We start from the raw sequence: 19658 nt of genomic DNA, 5'->3' as shown, positions 1-19658 counted from the left end.
TTTCATAGTTTGAGCCATCACATGCAAAATGATCCACTCAACTATCAAAATCTGTCAGACGTGTATGTATGTTATAAATATCTATGAGATGGACTGTTTGGGATGTCTGCTAAAGTTGACTCTTCCTAAGTCCCCTTTTTGCTCTGTGCTTCAATAACAGTTGAGCAAACTTGGTACCTGGTGGACCCTTGGTCAACTTTCTCCTGTCCTGTTTCCTGTACTTGTATATGCTGTGTGCTCGGCTCGTCAATGTTGAAAAGAAAGCCACATTTTGAAGATGATAGCTGTCAAAATGCTAGCTAACTAGCTAGCCAAGGATTGATATATATTAGCTAGTTTTTATTTGTTTGTTTGTTTTTACTTAGTTTTTACTTAACTGTTGACTATATATAGGCGTGGCACATAAGAATTGACCCTTTCTAATTCCCACCTCTTTTGGAGCCTCATCATATTGTGGCATGGAGGTCATTTTGCAGCCAATTTTCTGTTTGGTGTTTAGGACTTTACATGAAAAATCAAAGGTTATTTTTCTGTTTACAGTACATGTTATGCAAATAATTTTACTGTATAGACTACATCATGTTTTGTGTACTACAGCATTAGACAGCATTGACTTTTCCCAATAAACTCAGAGCTCTGAAATCTTAACCTAAAAAAAAAAAGCTCAGTGTGATACACATTAGCATTCATGTTGCCATTATGAAAAAATATCTCTCAACGTTTTGAGCAGCAGGCTTACAGCTCACTCAGTGACAAAACAATTGTCATTGCCCAATTCACTGACAGAATAACTGGGCTCTGAAGCATGAATTAAATGCTTTGAGTGAGTTACAACCTTTTGCAGACATACTATAGGGTTGTGATGTCTCATGGAACAATTGTGACAATTGCACTTAGTTTAGAGAGTGTTGAGACTGTTTTAAAAAAAAAGATGAGCCAAAGCGATTGAGAAAAACTGTTAACTGGTCATGATTCATTCAGTGACTCAGAGTAAATGGTTCATTTCAGACTGTTCTGAATATGCAGTGAAACTTACAGGAAGTCTCTGTTATCTGTTCTTGCACAGGAAAGTGTCACAGCAGTGAACATGGGCAGGGTGTGCAGGAAATAAGTGACGAAAGACAACCTACAACTACATCTAAAATAGGAAGAGATCACTGAGCCTGTGCAAGGTTTGTCTCTTGCTTCCTCCTTTGTACCTATTCACACATTAACGGAAGGTTGCAGTATTGTGATTATTGATCACTTGTTCTGGTGCGTATTCTTGTATTCTTCTCCTTTAATATTATGTGTTGTAAGAAATGACATTTGATATACAGTGTTATCACAGAAATAGGTAAATAAGTAAATTAATAAGGATGCTGTCAAGCCATCGAGGAAGTATCTTCTTTCTTACTTGCTTTGTTGTGGAATTTGCCAGCATGAACATTTCTCATTTAGCACTAAGCATTTTATTTTATCTTTTACATAATTCAAAGAATGCACTTTTAATATCACAGAAATTATTTGTAACATTTATGCTGTTTGATTAATTCACAGACAGTATTGATGATGGAAGATACTGTGGTGCGAGTGCTTCTGGTGGCTCTGAGTCTTCTTACGTATCCCAGGGATGACCCTGGGGTCGAGCAGTGGGATGATATTACCACAGCTGGCATGCAAGAGCATGAAGAGAGGCTGCTGAGAGGAGATAAACTAGACCACGAAATGGCATCTAATGGCAAGACAGGACCTTGGGATGACTTTGATAACATTCAGTCTGATCAACGTGTTGCTGAAAAAGATAAATCGTCAGTCTTAGAAGATAATACTGTCACCAAACAAGAGGAAGACAGTGTTGATCACAAATTACCAGAAGGGGGAGATTCAAATTTAGATCTAAATTTACCGCAAGACTCCAAAAGTGAATCTGAGACTGCTCTGAAGGCTTCACAAACTGCCCATGAGCAAGAGAGAGAAGACATCCAGACTGATGGCTCTCTGACAGACCCAAGTGGACCACAAGGGCAACAAGACAACCCTGAGGAAAAGGAAATGTTCAACTCCAAAGAACAAGAATCATCTCAGTCACGTCTTCACACCAAGGCAACAGATAATGAAACTTCAGAGAAGGCCATTGCTGACTGGGAGAAGGATTACCTCTGGTACATATGGAACACATTCTCCATCATTTCCATGATCCGTTTGTTTAGGAAATACCTCGGGAGAAATTCCCAAATGCAACAGGAAGGAACAAGGCCCTTCCCACTGACATGCACCGCTGCAGAAGTGCCACTACCGGACAACAACACTCTGCAGAGATTTCATTCCAAGTGTGTTCAAGTCTCATCTGATAAGAAGTGGAGGGAGGAGGAGTTTTTGGAGGGTTTTGCAAATGATCTTTTGGATGCCATGAGGACAGTCTGTGACAAAAATGGTGGTATGGTGATTGAGGACTTTCAGATGGTAGATGGGTACGATATCATCGTCCCCTTTAGCCCACCTGATCCGTACAGTTTCCAGTGTCTGCTGTGGAACAACCAGGCTGCTGACCTGCTGCCAGATATGCAAGTCTGTGGCCAAATAAAACTGGTGGAAAACAAGAAAGTCCAAAATGGCTGTCCCTGTCAGTCTCCTGATGCAGATGATATGGTTTGCCTGCTGCATTGTGAGACTGACAAAGTTGAGATGGAAACTGCTGATGTTTGTGATGGCCGCCTTTGCATGAAGAACTCCCCATTCCTGTCAAAATCACAGGTTACCAGATGGTTTCAAAGCAGCATCAAACAAGCTTGGGCACTAGTTTCACATAAGTACGAGTTTGAACTGAACATTCGCTACATTGATGCTCCAGGTGCTCTGATAGTTCGGTTCAGATCAGGGAAGAGGATTACCTTCAGTATGAATCCAGTAGTTAAATTCAACACTGATGCTCATTTCTTCATTACTCCTTGCTCCCCAAACTTGGATACTTTCTGGACCCTCTCCCTGAGAAACTATGAAGACAGTTTCTTGGAAAACATCTCCAAAACTCTGCCTCACAACTCATGCCACAGTCAAACTCTTGAAATTGCACATTTCCTTCACAGGACACAGGCAGCACTGTCAGGTAGTAGTGCTCTCAAGGTTTCTCATTTCAAAACTGCATTAATGCATCTGCTTCTGACCAGAGAAGCATCAGAGTGGAAACCCAACAATCTAACTTTTAGGCTACAAGACTTGCTGGACTTCCTGGAGAAAAGCCTTCAGAAAAAGCTGCTGCACCATGTTCTTATCGGGAACCCTTTAACTCAGAGGGTTATTGAACTCCCTGCTGAATTCACTCAAGCCAAGACAGTGAATCTCTTCCATCCCCTTGTGGTACATGACTGCATCTACAGAAATACAGTGTTGCATTTCCAGGAAATGCTTAGAAATGCACACATGCTGATACATGAATATGCTGACAAGTGTACTGACCGTGCCGATTGTTTAACTTAAATGTTTAAGACTTCAGTGTACAAATTTTAAAGGTTTTGATCCCTTTACTCTGAGCAATAATGAGTCAAAGTACAAGAGAGCAGTTTATTTAAAACGCAGATTTTAACATTTAGTAGTCACGACCCCAGTAGTTTAGAAAGTCTTGATGCTCAGCCATGTCTAGGTCCTCAAAACTTAGTGTGTCGCCATCAAATGATTTCATCCGAGGGTCTGCAAATCCATCCATGCTGCTCAAGTCGACCTTCCAAGAGTGGCTGGAGATCAGATTCCTAGAAGCTGTTGAAATAAGACATGATAAATACCAAGCCTTAATTTGTGTAAAAGTAGTTTTAAGCAAGAAGTCATGTATGCCTTAAGATTGTGCAAGATTGCCCAACTGTCAAAAGCAGATAAGCATACAGAGGGATTTGCATCAATATTGCCTGACATTACAGAATGCTTTATGAATTGACTGTCAAGTTAAGCTCTGTGCCAGTTTGAGGATATTTATGCAGCTACTGTAGTTCAGACAGGTTGTCAACACTTCCCCTTTCCATAACACGTAAACATTCAAAAAAGCAATCTTACCCTTAGGCTGTGCTGAGGAGCAGGTGGATTCACAGCAGGTGCACGTCGAGTCATCACCATACAGCTCCTTCCACCTAAACCATAAATGAGTTATCAGGTCTTGAAATGCAATCTGGCAGGTTTTGTGATACAAAACAAAGAACAGCAGGTGACAATACTTAACACTGTCAAGCACACACACACAATCCTACAAGACCTTCAAAGGAAGGTTACCTCCACCTCTGGCCAGTTAATCTTAAGAGGTTACTCACTTTCTGCTGATTGGGTCATAATTGCAAGCCTTTGAACTCCGAGTTGGAGTAAGTTTCCCCAGAGAGATGTCACAGTGCATGTAGAGTTGCTAAAAAGACATTGATTTTAGCATTGAACACATTTTCTATAAGACAAGAGAGCTTTACCATTTGTTCCAGACAGTACCTGTGTTGAAGATGAAGCCACATCCTTGAAAATCAGGGAGCCCACACTGAATTTCTGGACCATCTTTGAGGCACCAGTGAGGAACTTTGACTGGTCAATCACCTTGCTATCAATCATACAGCTGCAATAGAGAACATGCATGTTCACCTTCAACTGTCAAGTGATTATGCCCATTTTATTCAGATAGTCCAAGTCTTACCCATGGTTGTCGATGACTGTATATTTAGGACTTGAGTTTGAGTCCTGGGAGGCAGTCATGAAGCACTTGTTAATGTACAGCCTCTGACCACCAGAGGTTGCCATACTGTCCAGTGACTTGGCCTCAAAGTACATCGACTGGCCCAAGATGTAGGTTTTGGTACCTGTGATTTCATTTCCTGATGCTGTGGCAAAGTGAGATCCATCATTGAACAGTTTTAATACAAATCAAAACTGTCGCCACATGTTTATTTGATCCTGTCTGAATGTAGTGATGAATTTCTGAGAATCAGTGCATGCTGCATTGTATGCTTGTTGTATTTTAATATACCTTCAAATGTTTGACAGATAAAAGATCTTGCTATGGTGGCATTAAAAAAAATGCAATAAACTGTACAAAAAGATTGTCTGCCGTTTTTAACTCAATGGGAACATTCTTATTTTGTTGTGAATTACAGGTTGTGTGTACAGCTCAAAATAAACTGAACAAGTCCTAATACCATCTTTGTCCCACAAGCTTTGAGTTGTGGGACAAAGATGGTATTAGGACTTTTTTCCTAGCCAGGTTAAGGCACATTGCAAGTCAGAAAAGTTTGTGGGAGAAGCCTTGTGCTGATAACACTGTCAGCAGCTTTGCATTTAAAAAATGCAAAAGAACATGTGCATCAAGTCGCATTTAAAGGAACATACCATCTTGAGGAGTGAGGGTGAAGCTACTTTTTGGTTGGAGTGCTTTGAAAACTGTTCCACCTTGGAGTTTGGGATGGAAGCCAACCTTATACGAGTGAAAATACCTGCAGTCAAATGAAAAGTCATGTTAACACAAAATCTATTTTCTTTCAGACAAGTGTTAATGAATACTTAGTATTAACATGATTACATAAGAATTTTTTAGTCTAAATTATGTGAACTAAGACCCTTACCTGGGAAATTTACACTGCAGGGGGACATTAAATGACATTTCCCTCAAAACTGGACCACCTGGATTGTAGGTGAGTGCATTGCCAATGTTCACTTCATCCACATTACTCTGGAACATCAACATTTGTTGTTAGTTTGTCAAAACATACAAAAATGCAATTACAAAGAGAAATAAACCCCCTTTACCAACCTCTTTCTTGAACCCACAGTCAGTCTTCAGAAGGTACAGAAAGTAGTAATGCTCTTTGGTGCCTTGGTTAACAGGACAGATACCTAGCTTCAAATATTTGTATGCATCCCTAGTCTTGAAGACTGTTCTCATGATTCTTACATACATTCTGTCAACATGGCACAGGATTTCAATCAACTTTGGTCTGGTTGTTGCACTTCTAGTTGTAGCAGGAGTGACAGTAGCCCCAAGTAACATTTCCTTGACCGAGCTAGGGAGGGGTCTGGCACCTTTTTCTGGCTTGAAAACCTCTTTCTGGACCTTGGAGGCTGGGACAACCATATATAAAGGAACTCTATTCGCTTCAGGTGTTGAAGATGCATTGCTGGAGGCAACGGCATTCCTCCAGAATTTGGGTCCAGGTGTAACAACTTGCATCATTTCTTCACCTGTCTCTATCTTCATTCTCTCCCACTCTGATTCAGGATCTTGCAAAAACTCACCATTCCCAGGTCCATTTTTAAACTGATAACCATGAGCAGAACAAAACAGCAATAATAAAAGTCCAGGATGCATCAGCTCCATTTTCACACCAGCAGTTGCCTCCCACTGAAGCTGACCCCTCGCCTAAACACGGTGAGTGTGATAGTACTGTTTCACCTGGCTTTTATATTCTGCAGTCAAGCGAGAACTCCCACAGCTGCTGCAAGTGCCAATCAAGAACAGCCAATGAGAGGTGACCAGTAATAATCACCCTGAACAGGCTGCAGCTTTCTCTGTATCTGTCATACACCAGTGTGGGTTGGGAAGAGAATATCATACTGTGACATTTCCTTATCCATTCCAATTCAACTGTGTAAAATGGAAAATAGTCAGTAGGTAAGTTTGATTTATTTTTTTTTCTTCTGTCGTGAAGCAGCAGCAGAGCATTTCCTCCAAATTCCAATAAAAGCTGTAACATACAAAACCAAGACATCAACTGCATCATTATTATTAAATTAAAAAGTAAATTGTAGTAGTATTACATATTAAATAAATCAGGATATGAAATTATCGTAAAGCTAACAAAAAGGTGCAGATGCATAGTTATTAAAAATATTTTTAAAATATTCCTGAAGCAGATTATTATACATTTCCTGACACTGGTGAACTTAAGACCTTTAACGTAATTTCCCAAATCAACTGATCAAATTCTAAAGATGGGGGTGATTTTGAACATTCAGATTAATTAATATTAAATTTGTCAAATAAAATGACTGACTAAATTACTAAAAATAAGTTTTGTTTTATTTATTTATTTATTTATCTATTTGACTCTATTGAAAATAAAAACAGCAGTCAGCAGATGTACCTAAAGGACATTGCTCACAGTTTCCAATATGTAAAGTGCAAATAAAAGAAATAAAAATAAATATGAAAAAGTAAGCAAGTTAAACTTAATATAAAAAAATAAAGCATCCAAACATAAAATAAACAATGCCATCAACAAAGTCAATACATCTTAATCAGGCACTAGTGTGGGTGCACTTTCTTGTTTGTCATTCAAGACAATGTATCAATGTAGCCTACAAATTATGTTCAACCTAAAACAATATTAAGGCTTGGCGGGGACTTGGAGAATTTTTGAATTTTATGCGTTTTGATGTTACTAATTATAATTATGTATAATTATGAATTCAGTAATGATGTCTTTAAGCATATTTATTAATGTCCATCCTTATTGTAAAAGATGAGGAGGGGCAGCTACAAAATAAAGGAAGATTTTTTTAGAATAATTTTTTTTTTTCATTTTGAAAATGTAAAAAAAGACAAAAAAAACACATCAAGTTCAATAAACAATAAAACTATACAACAAACTCAATAGACAAATACTCAAGCAACACATATTTAAATCCTACATGTTCGAAAAGTGGTAGGAAGAACTATAGAGTTTTTTATTCCTACCAGCTATTCAGCTGTGCAGCTTTCCAAATTCTATACAATGCTATGAATTTGTCTGATCTTGTTTGAAAATCATAATTGGAAGTCACACAATCACACTTTTCCAAGTTTATATGATCCAATCATGAATTCAAAAGTAATTTTTCTCTGAATGAAATCTTATTATATAGTTTCTAAGTATTTTCCCTTATATGTTTGAGCAGTTTTCTGTCTGGTAAATTTATCCCACCAACATTGAAACAAGATATTTAAACACTGACATCTTGATGGCCTGAGTGACATTTCACAAGCAAATCCTTTGTATTTGACCAGGAAGGAATAAGCTCTTGGTAAATTTTCTTTTGAAGATTACCTTTATTATCAAACAAAGCTGTAGCAAAGACTATACAGCTTCCAATCAGTTTCTCTTATTCTTATCAGTCACATCAAAATTGTTTCAAATTATATATTATATATGTGGTGAAAAGATGTGAACTGTTCCGTTTCCAAGACGGTAAAACCTACTCATGGAACCTGTGTTTCTTTTATTTCTTAAAACCATATCCGGATGTTACGCAGCTAATGACGTCAAGACCAGGAAGTTCCAACACAGTCCACTTGGCTAGCCGTTGTGCTCGGAAGCTGAATATCTCTCGTTGGCTCTTTTCTTTGTAAATAAAGTGAAATGGTCGTATTTAGTTTGGTAGGTTGTCGTTTTCTGTCGGACTGAAGAGCTTCGTTTAAACTGTGTATCCTCTGTTTATGCTAGAATGCTTTATTACCGTTTGTGTTAGCTGGCCAGCTAACGAGCTAGCTAACAGCGAGTTAAGGTTGTTTTGATTCTTAATGTGAACATTAACGTTACATCGACGGTGTGTGGAGCCAGCTGCCAGTGCTAATAACCTACAACAATAGGTTTGTCTGGCATCGTCCACTGGTATCAAGACGGTTTTGTGTGTGTTAGACGTCAAAGAGGACAGAGTTAATGTAAACCGTGGGCAGTTCACGTTAAACGCTGTCGCCTACCTTTTGCAATCAGTATTGGGGACCGTCTGATTTGTCCCTCGCCCCGATCAGTGGACGTCTGACGAGCTTAAAAAGCTCTCTGAGAACCGGATCAAATGCGTGGCATGATGGGGACCCAGAGTAGTCCTGTCAAGAGTTACGACTATCTCCTGAAGTTCCTTCTGGTGGGAGACAGCGATGTCGGGAAGGGAGAAATCTTGGACAGTTTGCAAGACGGATCAGTTGAGTCTCCCTATGCCTACAGCAGTGGTGAGTTACTGTCTCTGCTTTGGTTCAGTTTGAATATTCATTAAAAAGCCTAGAGTGACCAACAGTAGCTGTTTGTGATCTTAGGGATCGATTACAAGACCACCACAATTCTACTGGATGGGAGAAGAGTGAAATTAGAGTTATGGTAAGTGTTGTGTCCAGACAGAGCAAACAAGTTATACAACAAGGTTATACAAATATTGACTGATACTTAAATACCATATGTTTAAAACGTTATAATGTCATAATGCTGATTATAGTAACACGTTGGGCTGCATGATATGGTAAAAGAGAAACATATTGCAAACATTTTGATAGATGTTGTGATTGTAATATATGTAAGAATTAGGGCTGCACAATTAATCACAATTGCAATAAAGTTGGAATGTGGCCAACTGCAATATCCAAATCGCACAACCATAACCAAATCGCAATTTTTTGAGAAAGTTCAAATGTGTGAGAAAACAGCATTATAATGAGGTACTGTAGTCCTGCAGAGATGACCTGGCCCAAAAATATTGCTCTCCAGATGAAAGAAAACATGTTTGGCTGACACAGACCTCACATCATAGTGATTTAAAGATTTTTTTTAAGTCAACATGAAAATTGTCATGCAAAACTAATAAGTTCCACTAATTGTATCACAATCTCAGTAAAACATAGTCACAATATTAGTTTTTTACCAAATTGTGGAGCCCTAGTAACAATAAACTTTACTCTCCAAAGTGTCATCAGGTCACTGAGACAGTAACCTTGCACTGGTATTTTTAATAATTCTAAAAAAATATATAAATAAAGATAAAGGGTCAAATATACTTAAAAGGCTGCCTATAGAACTAAAAAACACACAATCTACATTATGTTCTGTCAAAAAAGCTTTCATGATTGCACATACTGGACAAAATATATGCTGGTTGCAGACTGATATATTGGTCCAGCTCTACTGGGAATTTTGAACAATTTTGATATTCACAAAAAAAAAACTACAGCGCTTCATGCTGTTTTGTCACATATTTGGATATTGCACCTCACCATATTGTGGTTTTCATAACATTTAGATTGATTCTCCTTAGTACTAAAAGTACTGAAGCCATAAAAAATGGTCTTAAGTGCTTGTTCAAGACCTCAGTTTTTTTCAGTCAGCAAATCCAGACAGTGTTTAGTGATTTTTTTTTAATGTACCAATACTGTGTGCAGGTTGTTAATACAAAAATAATTACAAAAAAGACCTTTTTTTTGTGCTCAGGACTTTTTTTTTGTTTCTGCTATGGCAGCAAAAGAAGTGTCAAGTATCTTTGTTTTTATACCAGTGTTGTATCCAAGTGTAAAATTCTGGTATTGTGGCTTTAGTAATGAACACATCCATAGTGTACTGGTCGACTTACGTGTGAGCGTGTGTGTGTGTGTGTGTTCACTAGGGACACCTCAGGGCAAGGCAGATTCTGCACCATCTTCAGGTCTTACTCTCGTGGAGCCCAGGTGAGAACTTGCAGAGCAAGTTTGGTGTTTTCCCTCATGTAATGGCTAATATTACATGTAATTCTTTCTTGATGTTAACATGTTTGGCTTTCACTCCACAGGGCATCCTGCTTGTCTATGACATTACTAATGGCTGGTCGTTTGATGGCATTGACCGCTGGATCCGGGAAATTGACGAGGTAATCCCATTCAACCCATTTGTGGTTTGTGGTATATCCTGTGTCTAAATCCTCCGATTTCTGAGAAAGACCAAAGTCTTGGGGAATATCACCTAAATATAGTAACAATATTGTTTGTTTCTTTCAGCATGCCCCAGGTGTACCCCGAATCCTGGTGGGCAACCGGCTTCACCTGGCCTTCAAGCGCCAGGTGCCAACGGAGCAGGCAAGGGCTTATGCAGAAAAGAACAGCATGACTTTCTTTGAGGTCAGTCCACTGTGCAACTTCAACGTCATCGAATCCTTCACAGAACTTTCACGCATCGTGCTGATGAGGCATGGGATGGAGAAATTCTGGAGGCCCAACAGAGGTGAGCTGGTTACTCATTTCTGCATAACAGATTAGAAATGTCTGTTGTTTCTATTGTAGAAAAGGGAAGTCAACTTTCACAACTGACAAAACATTTTGGGAGAAAGTTGCAGAAGGTTTAAGTTTTGTTTGTCCAGACTTGGAGATATTCACCGACCCAATGCAATGGACATGAATGGAATTTCCATTTTTACAGCGTTAAAAAAGAACCGTTATGTATTCAGATATAATTTTTTGCCAGAGTCAAGGAGTCATTGCAAAGGGGCAAAAGAGCCACATGTGGCTGTATGGCTGCAGGTCGCTGACTCTTGCCCTGGGTAATCAAGAGTCCTCACTGTCAACGTTTTGGTTTTTATTGGTTCTACTTCTTTGGTACAGTGAAAGCAGTTCAATGCAGGGTCTGTGGATTATCAAGAGTAACCTGATATTGTTTCTGTAAAGACATGCTGCTTCAGTAGAGAGGTCAAACCAATTTTTTGGAAACTAGATCCTGGTAGATAATGCATTACTAAAACCAACAACCTTATCATGATTTAGAAATAAAGTCTGTTGTAAAGTTAACTTTCATTTAAATATAAATTCACACAAAATGGTGATGCATGTCCCTGTGTAACTGATATAGGCCTTGAGACCAAACCAATTAATTGGTGGAATGTATGTCGAAAATTTTAAGGTATTTCACAATCCCAATTTTTATGAAATGGCACTTAAAAATGCACTTTTTAAATCATTCTGTCAGTTCAAAATGAAATTCAAACTCACAGTTGCAGCCTTAGTAATAATTTGTTTGAACAGCTTTTGTCTTTCTGGTGTGTTTATTTCATGACAAAGTGCTTTGGATATGTAGCAACACACAATAATAGCAACAATATAATTTTTAACAAGGTGGAATTACCTCATCATCGCCAAAATTATTTTTAGTGCAAACAGTGAGGAATGTCCATGGCTGAAAGTCTTTATCCTGCAGAAGGCATCAGCTTGGTCTCCACTTTTTGTGATGTCCAAATATTGCAGTTTATGGACACCCTGAACAGATGTATTCCACTGTATTGTAGATGCATCTGTCGTGACATCCAGTTGTAACATCCATATTCCCCTTTTCTTGTCCCACAGTCTTCAGCCTCCAAGATCTGTGCTGCCGTTCGATCGTCTCCTGCACACCGGTGCACCTCATCGACAAACTGCCCCTCCCTGTGGCCATCAAGTCCCACCTCAAGTCTTTCTCCATGGCCAATGGCATGAACGCTGTCATGATGCATGGACGCTCCTATTCGGTGGCCAACAGCGCAGCCTCGGGTGGAAGCGGTGGCGGAAGCAAAGCCAACAGTCTTAAGCGCTCGAAGTCTTTCCGGCCTCCACAGAGTCCTCCAAAGAACTCGTCGGCGTCCTCTAAGGGAAACTGTAAGATCTCATAGTGAAGGAGCGGAACTCGTGGTTGCCTCCATAGGGCCAGTATTAAAGGTGTTATTGCTCCGAGAGGTCACGTGGGGCACAGAAGAGCATGGAGAGCTGCCAGCAATCTTCACCAGAAACGGATACAGCTGTGAACTCACATTGACCTTTGGGAAACCGTCTCCAATGAACGGTTTGGTTTCTGTTCTCTTTGCGCTTGCTGGTGCCATCTTGTGGATGTCCGTTTACTCTTTAACTACAGAGGCTCACTGTGATCAAGTAGAACAAGATTTCCCTGGGACCAACAGATGTGAATCAAGGATTATCACTCGCCTGTTAACACTACAAATGAGTGGAGGGAAATTAGCTCGCTTTTACCTGGAAAAGGATTGTTTCTTGTATTTAAAGTTGGACTTGAAGTTGTAAATATGCTGTACGTGCTCGTTGTTTTGGTCTGTGTTTGGTAACTGATCCTGGATGGGAGCATCTTATGCTTGTTTTGTCTTGAATGTGTTGGGAGACCTGCTTCGGTGTACATCTTATGTGTGTGTTTTATGCCCTTTTTCTGCTGTAGGAAATGTCACTTCGCAACCTCAAGGGTGCTGAGCTGTTTATTTAAAACTTATATTAGTAAAGTTTTAAATAAGACCGGCTTAAATTGAATGTCACAAGAAGAGCAGGGCTAGTTTCTTTGACAGTTTAGTGCTAGACTTAATAAAAAAATCAGAAGAGTTACCCATTGGAAAAACCCTCTCAGTCTAGCACTGCTGAATCTGTGAAAACTGTCCTGCAAAGTTGAGCCAAGTCGTCTTGTTTTGAAGACTTTCCTGCAGTGCCCCTGAATTCTAACCCAAATGAATTCACCCTCCATCTCCATCAGTCATTGGTTTGAACATCTGTTTGACTTTCTCAGGCCATTTTTAGCCTCTAAATCAAATAACCTCAGTTGTATCACTGCTTTAACCAGTTTAAGCCACCAATGGCATGATCAATTTAAATCTATTAACTCTTGGTGCAATGCAGAGATTTGTTTGGTGCTGATGAGGAAACCTTTGTACAAACTCACATATTCAGATGTGTTTGCTCAGTCGTGGTGGCTCGCCATCAGAAAGTGCTGCAAGTGTGATTTGGTTTATAACAGGAATTTGTGAACTCAGTGGACATTGGTGAGAGGAATATTTTCATTTGATTACTTTTTGGACATTTTATGTATATGCTACGTATTTATGAATGTAAAACAATATTCATCTGCTACTTGTCTGTGGCCATGTGGTGATATGTGGGACTGTAAGAATCAGAGGTGGAAAGTCATACCTGCTACTGTAATATTTTTTATTTTTAGAGGGTTGCCTCTTGTCAGAGTATTTGTACTTGTGCCTCTTAAATTCTTATTTCCCAACATTCTTGAAGCTACTCCAAGGAGCTTTCATATTTTGTTCATTTTGAAGGCCTATTCGAACAAAACCATAATAACCACAAAATGTATTGTCAAAAATAAAATGATCTAAACAGATGATCTAAATCTCCTGCTAATTTTTAACTTGCTAATGTACTACTCACCAAACTGCCTGGAAAAATGTAAACAGATCCATTTCATCAAATCTGACCTGATCCTGTGGCACACATTTCAAATAAGCACAGAGGAATAGCCAATCTTCTCCAGGATGGACTCATTAACTTAAATAAGACATGTAGAGACATCAGAATGTTCAAATTAGAGTTACCAGGGACGGCACAGTTCTTCAAATCCGCAGTCAGATTTGATGTGATTTTAAGATCACAGTTCGATTTTTCAGTTTTTGCACAAACGGCCATGCTGTTGTTAGATTATCAAGTCTTGATCTGTAAAGATCAAAAGTTCATTTGTTTATACCCTGAAAAGCTGGAACTACACTGAGTCATCTTCGAAGTGTTATTTTCTTCAGAAACGCGCCAGACACCGCAAGTAAGCAGGAGTGGAGAGAAAAAAATACTGGGAGAATCTCTGACTCTATCTTTGGTTTTGATTATTGAAACTGAAAGCCAATTTTAAGTGATTTTCAATTTAATATTGAAATTGTGACACCCCTACTCAATAGATTCCTATTGCTGTTTTAGCTGGTGAGTAAAGTAAACCTACCAGCCATTTGCATATGTTACCAACATTTAGTTGGTGGTTGGTGTTAGTTTTGTTGTAGGAGTGACTGTACTCTGGAACAATCTACAAGATTGTTATCTGTAGGGCTGCAATGATTAGTCAGTTCAGAGGAACTTAGTTGGCAACAATTTTGATAACCGATTAATCATTTCAGGCGATAAATATCAAACATTGACTGGTTCCAGCTTCTTAAATGTGAGGACTTGCTGCTTTCTCTTTTGTCATTTATGACCGTAAATGAGGAGTCTTTGGGTTTCAGATTTTGGACAAAAGAAGCAATTTGGAAACGTCACTTTGGGGTTTGGGACTTTTTTTTTTTTTTTTAACCATTTTTTACTTCTTGCTGACTAAATATTTATTTGACCAGTGATGAAAATAATCATTAGGTTAAATGATAATGAAAATAATTGTTAGTTGCAGCTCTATATGAACTGGAAACATGCAGAAAGGGCACCTAAAATCTTAGGGATGTAAGGGTACATTGATCTGGATTGACATTGATCCAGTGTTGAGTGATCTAATACTATGGATGCAAAGTGAAAATATTGATCTGTATCATCAACTTTAAGATTGCCTTCATCTTGAAATTCCCATGGCATGTCTGTGTCACAGATGTCCTGAAGAGTTCAGTCATAAAATTGTGGATACATAATTTAGTTGCTTTTTGTGAGGTGACTTAAATGTAACCGAATGTGTTAAGTGGACAAAGAATCGAATCAATGTAATATCATATCGTGAACTTAACACCCCTGCTAAATGATGTGGATCTTTTTAATAACTGAATAATCTACACAAATACTTTTATTCTAAAATAAATTCTCAGTTATCTTTCCACCTCTGATCAACATGTGCTGTATTTCCACTTCAACATTCCCAGTGGCTGTACGTCTGTGATAATAAGGTCATCCAGGGCAAAAAATCGGTGCATGTTTTCTTACTGGCGCCTGTTTTCTGTGGTGTTTTGAGACAAGTACAATAGGCTAACAGAACATTTAAAGCACTATATGTAAACATTTGATACTGATTGTTGCTGTCAGAGCTGTGATACAGAATTCATTATTATTTGTCTCCATTGAAAAGTCACCATCAAAATAAAGGGTAAAACTAGAAGGTGTTCCCATCAGCTTGTTTCTCATTCAATTACTGATCAAGGTCACTGTGGGAATTGTGGGAATATATTTTGCATCCTTTGTCCAGTCCGGGGCCGCCGGTGCCCGAATGCAATAAAACCGGGTGGGGGTGCTGAATTGATTAGCTGCTCTCTCGGTATTGGCCACTTTTGGATAACCGGCACATCGCCGCGGCGCATGAATGCAGCGCGGTCAAAAGTCACCCAAAGGTTGCAGGGTCACCCGCAATGAAAAGATGAGGGGTGCTGCTTCTCATCGCCCCGGAGCCGCGCAGGGACAAAGATGAGACGCACGCTATTGAAAATGTGGCGCTTTACGCCTTCCCACCTGACCGTGGCATCTCTGAGCTCCGTGTGAATGAGGGCCGGTGGTAAATTGACCGACGTCTAGACAAGAAGGACGTAAACAACATGTTTTGCAAGACATGATGCGACACGCCCCGTGTGCGTGTTTGGGTTTCACGCTTTCCGCCTTGCGCTCCAGGCGACTTTTAACAGCTTAACAAGAAAGAAAAGTAGTGCGTAAAACATCTGGAGATATTTTATTATAACTGAAGATGAAATTCTAAGCACCACCAACTACAACTACAACAGCACTCGGGGAGAAAACAACCCTTATTTATGAATGACACCTCTATAAATCCTGTCTGGACGCATTTAACGTTGCATTTCTCACCGGAATGTGTAGCTCTGTGCGCACGGTCGTTGGGACAGCTTGCCACCGCGGCCCCACGTTTTTCTTTGATGTTTTTACAATGTTTGTCCAGTTGCGTGGCGCATGGTGCTGCTTCATAAGAGTTTCAGACACTGGACGACCATGGGGGCGGTCAGAGGGGCTGCCCTTTCCACCTCCATTCACACTCTGAAAGGCTGGTGTTGCGTCTTTCTCTCTCATTGTGCACTCTCCTTCGCTTATTCCGCTGCTCGGGAAAATCGACCTGAATGAGAGTTTGCCCCTTGTCGCAAGAGTTTTGTTTTGATTATCAAAGCGAATGTTTCATGCAGCCCAGCTGCACTTTTAACGCGTTAGTAGGATATATTTTATTCTTTAGATGTCCAGCAGCGTGCGGGAAACTCGTCTTAATCTTTGGGATTGCTGCAACTCTCCTCTCTGCGCGCAGCAAAATGATTTCCTTAACTTTTACGCACAAAACGGATAACCACCTCTAAATATCAACACTTGACTCACTCCGAATTTGAAGACCTAAAGGAGGAATGGATTTACTCGGTGGTCGACTCATTCAGAAGAGCAATAATGTATAAAAACCCTCTACAACATTTGGAGGATAGAGGCATAAAGGATGCAAGTTGGCATAATGCATCCAACTCAAAAAAACTACCTTTAGGATGGATCCGTGCGTACTTGCTGGTGGTCTTGGTTTGCGAATTTCCAGAACTTTCTTTGTGTGCAAGTGTGGCTGCATCCAAGGTTAAACACGACGGATTTTGTCCCAACAAGTTGAATTCCAACCTGTGGGTTGATGCGCAAAGCACCTGCGAGAGGGAATGCAACGTGGATGAGGTGGAGTTTCGTATGATTTGTATTACTGCTACACTCATAATTATCTGCTCATTTTGTATGCTGTTCGTTTAAATTTGCTTTCATAGTTTCTGTTTTGTGTCTGTGCAGGACTGTGCTGACTTTGAGAAATGCTGCACCAACGTGTGTGGCCTCAACAGCTGTGTGGCTGCTCGTTTCTCTGATGGCACCCCTGCCCAGCCAGATGGGCAGGGTGGGGGGAAAGGAAGTGATGCCCCCACCTCCACCGCTACCTGTGAGGGCTTCATCTGCAGCCAGCAGGGGGCGATCTGTGACATCTGGGATGGACAGCCCATCTGCAAGTGCCAGGACCGCTGTGAGAAAGAGCCCAACTTCACCTGCGCCTCAGATGGCCTCACCTACTTCAACCGCTGCTACATGGACGCTGAGGCCTGCATCCGCGGCGTGACTTTAACCGTGATCACCTGCCGCTTTTACCTGGCCGGGCCCCACACCAGTCCACTGCCTCAGGACACGACAGCCAACCCTACCCCGACATCGTCCCATGAGGACCCCATGCCCCCCACGCTGTACTCCAACCCTCAGCACCAGTCCATCTACGTCGGAGGCACCGTCAGCTTCCACTGTGATGTCATCGGAGTCCCAAGACCTGATGTAACATGGGAGAAGCAGAGTGAACGGCGGGAGCGCCTGGTCATGAGGCCTGACCAGATGTATGGCAACGTGGTCATCACCAACATTGGTCAGCTGGTCATTTACAACGCCCAGGTGTGGGATACTGGGATTTACACCTGTATAGCACGGAACTCTGTAGGAGTTCTTCATGCTGACTACCCGCTGTCCGTCATCCGCCGGGCTGATGATGACTTCTCCGAAGATCCTGAGATGCCCATGGGGCGGCCGTTCTCACCGGCGGACTGCCTGGCTGAAGTCGACCTGAGAGTGTGCAGCGGTGAGCGCCACGTGGACTGGTACTATGACAGCAAGGCGGGCTCCTGCATGGCCTTCAGCAATGGTGGATGTGATGACAGCCGCAACCGATTTGAGACTTACGAGGAGTGCAAGGCCTCCTGCCAGAGAGAGGGGATGGGCATCTGCTTCCTGCCTGCCGTCCAGGGCCCCTGCAAAGCTTGGGAGCCACGTTGGGCCTGGAATTCCCTTATGAAACAGTGCCAAGCCTTTGCCTACGGGGGCTGCCACGGGAACGCCAACAGCTTCCACACCAAGAGGGAGTGTGAGGCAAACTGCCCACAACCCAAAAAGAAACCTTGCAAGACCTGTCGGGTGAAGGGCAAAATGGTGCCAAGCTTATGTCGGAGTGACTTTGCTATTGTGGGGCGGTTGACGGAGCTGGTGGAGGATCTGGACTCTGGTTTAGCCCGCTTTAGCTTGGAAGAGGTCCTGAGAGATGAAAAGATGGGCTTGACTTTCTTTAATACCAAACACCTCGAGGTGACTATCGCCAAGATAGACTGGAGCTGCCCCTGTCCCAACATCACCATGGAGGAAAACCCTTTGCTAGTGATGGGTGTAGTGCATGATGGCATGGCCATCATTCAATCAGACAGCTATGTCAGAGCCATAACTGAACGCAGACTCAAGAAGCTTCGTGAGGTTCTGAATAAAAAGGGATGCGAGGGATCATAAAAGTCCCAGGACTAAGCCTTGGCAGCCCACAGAGGGTTTGTGGTCCCCTTTACCTTTAGCACTGAAGACACACATCAGTACTGCAACAAGAAAACCTGATATTTAATAACAGCTTTTCAAATCAAAAGACAAAATGCTACCACTTTACAAATACCCTTATTCATAAATGGTTTATAATTAGGTTATTAATTAGATTGTTAACACTTTATAAATCAGTAATAAGCTGTTACAATACATTAGATAAAAAAAAAAAAGCAACTGTGAGCAGTTGCTTGTCAAATAGTGAGCCCACATTTGTCTGTTGTTCAGCCTCAGACCTCATTGTAGGGTTGTAAATTTTGTTTTCTTGAACTGATCATTGAAAACACCAACTGATTAATTATTAATGTTTAGTAAGATATACAAAATGCATGTCTTCTGTGATTTTTCCCCCCCACATTTTCAATTTTTTAAAAGTTTCCTTATTAAACAATGGTTCTGCTAGACAAAACAATGTCAAGGGAGGCATAGTTACTGCCATTTCTAGACTACTGATAAGTTATCAATTTAGAAAATTGAATTTGTTACATTCTTAACGCCAATTAATTGATTAGTCATTAACATCCCTACTTACTTGGCCTACTTTTTCTTCTCCATCAGCAGCATTTATCCCTGTCAGCTTCATCACTTATTTATTAATAAGTTACTAATATTTAACCAACAAGCATATCTTAATATTCAAATTTTTAATTTGACATCAAATTATTTTATTGAATTACCAGATCGATACACTAAGGCTTTAGAAATATTAGCCTACTTTCACCCGTTTTACAATAAGATTAATTCACTAGATCTTGCCAAATAGTGAGCCAACAGCAATGTATGAAAAATGAGTTAGAACCTGTTTATTAATGATCTACAAAGTGTTTACAACCTAATT

At 40.5% G+C, this 19658-nt stretch overlaps 4 protein-coding genes across 4 annotated transcripts; 3 read left to right on the top strand and 1 right to left on the bottom strand.

The window, feature by feature from the left end:
• Positions 1-1121: 1121 nt before the first annotated feature.
• Positions 1122-3459, top strand: LOC146330408 (inositol 1,4,5-trisphosphate receptor-interacting protein). The gene is made up of 2 exons (XM_084715946.1): positions 1122-1254; positions 1540-3459. The coding sequence occupies exon 2, from the start codon at positions 1549-1551 to the stop codon at positions 3457-3459; it is 1911 nt and encodes a 636-aa protein (XP_084572072.1). The 5' UTR covers positions 1122-1254; positions 1540-1548.
• A 20-nt stretch (positions 3460-3479) lies between these two features.
• zp3c (zona pellucida glycoprotein 3c) lies at positions 3480-6382 on the bottom strand. Its single transcript, XM_084715947.1, has 8 exons — positions 5753-6382; positions 5565-5671; positions 5332-5435; positions 4643-4826; positions 4444-4564; positions 4278-4366; positions 4027-4100; positions 3480-3735 (listed from the first exon to the last, which is right to left on the bottom strand). Exons 1-8 carry the CDS (start codon positions 6314-6316, stop codon positions 3569-3571), a joined length of 1410 nt encoding a protein of 469 aa, XP_084572073.1. The 5' UTR covers positions 6317-6382; the 3' UTR covers positions 3480-3568.
• A 1844-nt stretch (positions 6383-8226) lies between these two features.
• LOC146330406 (ras-related protein Rab-40C-like) lies at positions 8227-13838 on the top strand. The gene is made up of 6 exons (XM_084715945.1): positions 8227-8926; positions 9011-9071; positions 10345-10405; positions 10507-10584; positions 10712-10934; positions 12047-13838. Exons 1-6 carry the CDS (start codon positions 8773-8775, stop codon positions 12346-12348), a joined length of 879 nt encoding a protein of 292 aa, XP_084572071.1. The 5' UTR covers positions 8227-8772; the 3' UTR covers positions 12349-13838.
• Positions 13839-14355: 517 nt separating this feature from the next.
• On the top strand, positions 14356-18826 carry wfikkn1 (WAP, follistatin/kazal, immunoglobulin, kunitz and netrin domain containing 1). Its single transcript, XM_084715944.1, has 2 exons — positions 14356-17113; positions 17222-18826. The coding sequence occupies exons 1-2, from the start codon at positions 16847-16849 to the stop codon at positions 18737-18739; spliced, it is 1785 nt and encodes a 594-aa protein (XP_084572070.1). The 5' UTR covers positions 14356-16846; the 3' UTR covers positions 18740-18826.
• The last annotated feature ends 832 nt before the right edge of the window (positions 18827-19658 follow it).

The sequence above is a fragment of the Lutjanus erythropterus genome, chromosome 3 (assembly GCF_056507025.1).
Source record: "Lutjanus erythropterus isolate fLutEry1 chromosome 3, fLutEry1.hap2, whole genome shotgun sequence".
NCBI lineage: Eukaryota > Metazoa > Chordata > Actinopteri > Lutjaniformes > Lutjanidae > Lutjanus > Lutjanus erythropterus.
The sequence above is the reverse complement of the archived record's forward strand: the minus strand, read 5'-3'. Positions and strand labels throughout refer to the sequence as shown.